The sequence below is a fragment of the Vicia villosa genome, unplaced genomic scaffold (assembly GCF_029867415.1).
Source record: "Vicia villosa cultivar HV-30 ecotype Madison, WI unplaced genomic scaffold, Vvil1.0 ctg.002746F_1_1, whole genome shotgun sequence".
Classification (NCBI taxonomy): Eukaryota; Viridiplantae; Streptophyta; class Magnoliopsida; order Fabales; family Fabaceae; genus Vicia; species Vicia villosa.
In genome coordinates, this window is record NW_026706019.1 from 139,947 (window position 1) to 147,191 (window position 7,245).

Sequence of the window (7,245 nt, forward strand, 5' to 3'; positions counted from 1 at the left end):
AAGATGAAGTGCTATAACACAATACTTTAGATAAATGGGACGCAGTCCGATCGCAACTACTATTCATGTCGTGATTCAAGTGGAAGTTTAGAATTCTTCGGATGGAGTCATGGTATAAAGTACTCTACATTCTAACTCGATTGTAACTGGAGGGAGCCCTATGACATACTCTCTTTATTTTGAAATAAATATAATTTTGTATTAATACAAAAATTAATTGTATTTTCTTATTTTATCTTTTAAATAATAGACTATACCATTTTTAATTTGCTGCAATTTATCATACATTTATAATATTAGGACCACATTTTAAAACTATATCATTTAATCAATGAGACATCCTATTTAACAAAAAGAAATAATAACCAATAGTTATTTAAATTAATTACAAAGTTGTAATATTTTTTATTCATTTATAGTTTTTTAATTTATAAAAAAAGCTAGGACCTTATTTATTTAGAAAATGGGAGACTACATAAATTTTATTATTCTTTTAATACAACAAATGGAATTGGTGACTTCTCCACAAAAAAACAGAATGGAACTGGTAAGAAGTGGAAACTAGTGAGCTCCCTTTTCTTGACCAAAACCAATAACTATTAGAAAAATCTTCCACTCCCTCTTTCTCATTCCTAAACAAAAATCCTCTACTTCTTCTCTCTGTGTTTTAACCAAGGTACGGTTCATTTTTTTGTTCTTGCATGTTCTTTTCACTTCTTCATGATGATGGGTTCTTGAATTCATGTTAAAAATGGTTCCTTTATTGGTTTCTTTGAATCTCTAATGTAATGTTCAGAAAAAATAATAATTGGGTTTTGGTTTGATAAGAAAGATATTATCGTTTTATTTCACCATGGAAAAAACAACATAGGACAGGTTGTTTTATTTTATTTTATTTTTTTCTGTTTGTAACGATTTCTTGTTTCTCTTCGTTGTTGCCAATTTTATGTCTGTTTATTTTTCTGTAACTAAAAGTTTTTTGTTTTACCAGCAATCACATGCAAATGCATCCAACAAATGACAAGAATTTATCTGTTTTCTCTTTTGTTATGTGAAACTGAGTTTTCTTGCTTTATATTTGAGAAAAAACATCATGGTTGGTACAATAGATTCTTGAACTTGTTTTCTTGTGTGGCTTTTCAGATTCTGTTGAGGTATTAAGGGAAGATATTTCATATTTCCATGTGCAGCGGGATGGGGAATGAGAATAAAGAAGGTCGGCGTCAGGATGTTTATTCTTTGCTTGAATTTTCAGCTGCAGATGATGTGATTGGGTTCAAAGACGCGGTCGAAAACGTGGGTTATGATGTCGATGAGGTTGGTTTGTGGTATGGGAGAAGGGTTGGTTCGAATAAATTGGGTTATGTAGAGAGGACTCCTCTTATGGTTGCTGCTATGTTTGGAAGCTTGAATGTTTCGGCTTATATTCTTGGAACGGGTCGCGTTGATGTTAATCGGCGTAGTGGATCGGACGGTGCTACTGCTCTTCATTGTGCTGTTGTTGGGGGTTCTGTTGCTTCTGCTGAGATTGTGAAGCTTTTGCTTGATGCGTCGGCGGATGCTGGTGCTGTTGATGCGAACGGTAAACGGCCTGTTGACTTGGTTGTCTCGGTGGGGAATTCTATGTTTGATCCGAGGAAGAGGATGTTGCAAGCTCTTCTGGAGGGTACGGGCGGGGCTGATCAGACATGTGTTATATTTCCGGAGACGATTGATGGTGTCGATGAATATCAAAGGCAAGATTTAAACTCGCCTCGTTTTTCAAAAGATTATCCTCTTGATCTTTCTCTTCCTGATATAAAGAACGGAATATTTAGTACCGATGAGTTTAGGATGTATACATTCAAAGTGAAGCCTTGTTCTAGGGCGTATTCTCATGATTGGACCGAGTGTCCCTTTGTTCATCCGGGGGAAAATGCAAGGCGACGCGATCCGAAGAAATATCTTTATAGTTGTGTCCCTTGTCCCGAGTTTCGCAAAGGATCTTGCAGCAAAGGAGATTCGTGTGATTATGCACATGGTATTTTTGAGTGTTGGCTTCATCCTGCACAATATCGGACACGTCTTTGCAAGGACGAGAGCGCGTGCACAAGAAGAGTTTGCTTCTTTGCTCACAGGGTTGAGGAGCTTCGCCCCTTGTATGCTTCTACCGGTTCTGCTATCCCGTCTCCGAGGTCATATTACAGTAGTGCTTCCGCATTAGAGATGGGTTCACTTAGTCCTACTGCGCTGAGTTCTCCGTCTGGTTTGATGCCGCCATCGTCAACACCGCCTTTGACTCCATCTGGAGCGTCTTCTCCAGTTTCTGCGGCAGCCATGTGGCAGGCACAGTCTAATGTTTCCGTGCCTACCCTTCAGCTTCCCAGAAGCAGGTTGAATTTGGCAAGAACTGCTAGAAACGTTGATTCAGATATCGCAATGATTAGGGCTGAAACTCAGCGGCGAAGCCAGCAACTAATGATGGACGAGATATCCGGTCTTTCCTCACCTTCCAACTGGAAAAATTCCATTCCTAACAGTCCATCTTTTCCGGTTTCTTTGAACAGTCAAACTACCAGCGAACTAAATAGGTTTTCGGGCGTGAAGCCTAATAACCTTGAAGACATTTTCGGATCACTTGATCCATCAATGTTTCATAAATTCCACGGAATGTCACTCGATGCTGCAGGAACTCTGTTACAATCTCCAACTGGAATCCAAATGCGTCCGAATATGAATCAGCAAAACTACACTTCGGGCCATTCTACATCCAGTGTGATTGGATCGCCAACTAGATTTGATCTATCCGGGGAGTTATCTGCAGCAGCTTTAAATTCAAGAGCTGTCGCCTTTTCCAAGCGGAGCCAGAGCTTTATCGAGCGCAGCGTGGCGAACCGTCCTTCCGAGCTTCTTTCTCCTGTCAATCCTTACGCTTTCTCCAACTGGGGATCACCCGATGGAAAACTGGATTGGACCATACACGGAGAAGAACTTAACAAGCTGAGGAAATCGTCTTCTTTTGGATTTCGAAGCAGCAATACTCCTTTAACTACACAGGAAAATAACAACGAACCAGACGTCTCTTGGGTTAATTCACTTGTGAAGGATGCTACGCCGCAGGAATCTAGCCGATTTAGCGATGAAAATCAGAAACGGAAACTGCAATACAATCTTAACAACGGAACAGACACGATTCCGGCTTGGTTGGAGCAATTGTACAAGGATCAAGAACAAGCTGTGCATTGAATACAATTTTAGAAGTTCTCTGAGTGTGTCACTCTTTCTTAAAACTCTCTCAACAGTTAATTCATTTGATAATATTTTTTGAATTTTATAGAGTTTTTGTTTAGATAACAATTTGTAAAACTGATTGGAAAAAATAGTCCCCTAAAAAATATACTATAGAAGGTTGATCCAATATTTTTCTGATATTTTTTTGTTATATGGTTTATTAAGTTGTAAGATGTAACATTCCATTCATCAAATTACAAACTTTGTAGTGAGGTTAATAGCATAAACTGTCAATTTACAAGTTACATATTAAATATTTTCTTTTGTTTTTGAGGTGAATAAGCTATAAAGTCAATTTTGGCGATTTTGATTTTTTCTATTAGCTATAGTGATGTTTAAGTGGGTCCAATCTAGTTACAACTTAGGTGAGCTAATGAGGCTAATACTTAAATGCTGTTAATTCTATTTATTGATTTATTCTATTCGTGACACTTGTAGAATCCAAATGACATTGCTTTATAGATGGATTTTCCTAGCATTCACCAATATAGATTTGCATTGACAAAGTGGCTTAACCTTAACCTCTCTATTTAAGTGTGATTATGGTGGCAAAACGAATTCAGTTTGTTAAACGTGTTCGTGTTCGTTTTACCTCCGTAGTTTTTTTAGAGGTAAGCATGTTTCGTTTTTTTGTGAATTTTCGCAGACAAAAACATTTATAAAACTTTTTGCGATATTTAGTCTTTTAGAATACAAAGCATGCACGTCCGTCTTCATGTTTTAAAATTGAGTCAAAGTTTTAAGTCTGTACATGTTTTAAAATTGAGTCAAAGTTTTAAGTCAGTACGTCTAATATATCCACTTCATCTTACTTTCTTGTTTTATAGGTTTTTACGAGACAAATTTAAATAGAACAGACATGTTTGTTTGTTACTCATAAATGTGACCTAATGTCACTTAAAGTACGATTCATTTACACATTTACAAATTTGAGAGTTGGATGGTTAATCTTGGATCACCGGAGACACATATTATCCTATCAGAAAACTTTTTCCACAATAATTTTTAGCAACTTACTACTCATTCATTTCTACATTGGAATTATATGATATAATTAAATGTTTGTGTAAATTATTTTTATATGCAACAAAGAAGTTCCATAAATACAACTAAGTAATAGGATGGTGCTTTTGTGATTAGATTCATAGAACACGATGAAATAGTGAGTTTATGAATGGTAGAGCACTAAGAAAAAGAGCTTTTTCTAAAGCATGTCATATTGCATTTGTCTTTTAACGCACTTGGCTTTCATCAACCTTTTTTCTTGGGACAAAAAGCAATTCTACTAGTTGAAAACTCTTAGCATGATTTTGGTCCACATATTTAACTTAGTAAATATCTTGAGAGGGAAATTTTCGATTTTGTTTAATACCGACTGAAAGTTTAAGTAATAAAAGAACTTTATTTGTAACTTTAAATTTACAAATATTATTTTACCCACTTAACGGATTATGTTTGTTTGACCTGTTAGTCTGTTTTTAGTTTTGTTAGGTTTGTTATTTTTGTTCTACCTTTCATTCTTTATATTCATTTGCTTTATATATAAAAAAAATCATTTGAAATTGTCATATTCGGTTTTGTGATTTAATCAATAAGATTTGAGAGTAGATTAGTTCATATTTATGTAAGTATGGTGTAACACAACTCTAGATAATTGAGTTTTTCTTAGGTTGGAGGCAACACGGGGTCAGGAGCATTTTAATTTGGGACACACTTTTGTGAGAGACACAACACTTGTCCACTTAAAACCTTAAGGTGATAGGTGTGTGAGTTCTCTCATTTATAAAGTGTTCATTCTTCCATTTTCTAACCAATATGAGACTTCTTTCTCATACTTGATTCTCAACACTTTAAACATGTGGCTAGTACATATAAGAGAACATCGTGGCGTGATAGCAATTATGTGTCTCTTCAATGAAATAAAAATAGCTAAACTTATCGTGCTCTTTCTCTTCCCCATTCACCCTATAGTTTGGGGTGGCGCCTACACCCAGATCTTTCTGGATCGTCTTCTAAAACTTTCGTTTGGTTCACTCTCTCTGTTATTAGGGGTTGTAACTCTCTTGGGCATAGTACAACATGGAAAAATGAAAGGATGTTTCACTATTGAATGAAGAAGGTGTCACGACGGCGACAAAAGAAATTAGCAGTGAAGAGGTATTTTATGCTTTGTTTGGCAATGAGAAGAAATTGTGAAGAGAGAGGTAGATAAGAGAGAATAAGAGAGAGAAATAGATAAGAAATAAAGTAGATTTGTTGTATTGTTTGGTATAGGAGAAAGAAAAGAGAAATAGAGAAGAGAGAAGTAGCATAAATTTGTAAATGACAAAAATGACCTTACGAAAATTATCAAATAAAATATTAATCAATTATCATCTTTTATTTGAATTAATTAAACCCTAACTAATTTAATGCAAACCTTATTTAAATATTTAATGTATTAATATATTTTAATATAAATAAATTAATTAATAATATAATTAAACCAACCATTAATTTTTTCCACAGTGTGGACCTTTATTCTAATTTTAATTTTGTAATTATTAGAACAAGAACAATACATTTTGTATACAAAAGGACATAAATGAAAAGGATTAAAAAAATGCACATTATGTTCCTTTCTTCGCTAGTTTGCAAAGAAACAAAAAGGTGGTAGGGCCCACCATAATTTTGTCTCTCTGCTGTGTTTCACTGATGTTCCAAACAGAAAAATTCTTATTTCTCGCGTCTCTCTCTATCTCTCTCGCCTCTATCTTTCTCAAACCAAACACACTATTAGAGAACACCTGCAAGGAAGCTATGGACGAATAACCGTTTTAATGCTAGGGCCTTTATGAGCACCATGGTCGAGGCGTGGAAGCTCAAGAACCCATTTGAAACCCATTTGAAACCCATTTGAAACCCATGAGCTCAATAAGAACCTGTTTGTGTTAAGATTTTCAACTAAACGAGATCTATATTCAATCTTAAGAACTGGTCCTTGGAATTTTGACAGAAATCTGCTGGTTTGGCCCGGGTCTCAAGTGAAGAACAACCATTGGGATTGAACATGCATTATAGAGTTTGTGGGTGACACTCTACGATATCCCACAAATACTTTGATTTGAAACATTGGCGAAGAAGATTGGTAATATCACGAGGTCTTTTGAAGACATGGGCTTGAAAAAAGCTCACAGAAACAATAGATTTCTCTAAGGAAAAATATCTATGAATCTAAAACAACCACTAAAGAGGGGTATAATAGTGCAAGTCAAAGACAAAAATCTCATAGTTCATTTTAAGTATGAGTGAATACCAACTTTCTGCTTTGTATATGGAAGACTAGGGCATCAGATGAAGGACAATGAGCATTGATTGAACAAGGTGAAGAAGGGTACGAGGATTCGGAAGAACAAGATCTATCATATGGCTTGTGGCTTAGGGCTTCACCCCTACCCAGATTATTTAGAGAACAAAAAAGGAAGGATCTAATTCATATACTGATATAAAAACTCTGTTCAATGTTTCATCCAGATACAACAAATGAGACACAAATGAAATAGGGAAATATGGGAACTTGAAGTGAACCAGGAGAAAGAAGCCAAGCAACAAGAATCGGTAGGGGGAGTAATAACTATTAAATGAAGGCAACTTATCTATAAGCGGGGTGAATAGGTCCCAAATTAAAGTTACTTGGTAAAAATACTATTTTAAAAAATTGTTTGTTATGGATAGCAAAAAAAAGTATGGATCAATTCGTCTAATTTGAACCGTTTTCAAAAAACTCAAATATATGTTAGAATCACTAAGAATTGCAATGATAATGAAATACAGTTGAGACTATATATTTCAATTGATAACACGTTTGAATCTAAACACGCAAGTAATCTATTTCCAATGAAATGATTTCGTTGATTTGAAATCCAATTACAATCACAAGGATTGTAATTAACTCAACAAAACAGATTTGAAATGATAAAGAATTTTTCTATTTGT

The 7,245-nt window shown here is 35.1% G+C and overlaps 1 protein-coding gene across 1 annotated transcript; it reads left to right on the forward strand.

The window, feature by feature from the left end:
• The first annotated feature begins 511 nt into the window (after positions 1-511).
• Positions 512-3,297, forward strand: LOC131639724 (zinc finger CCCH domain-containing protein 66-like). The gene is made up of 2 exons (XM_058910189.1): positions 512-676; positions 1,144-3,297. The coding sequence occupies exon 2, from the start codon at positions 1,183-1,185 to the stop codon at positions 3,223-3,225; it is 2,043 nt and encodes a 680-aa protein (XP_058766172.1). The 5' UTR covers positions 512-676; positions 1,144-1,182; the 3' UTR covers positions 3,226-3,297.
• Positions 3,298-7,245: the final 3,948 nt, after the last annotated feature.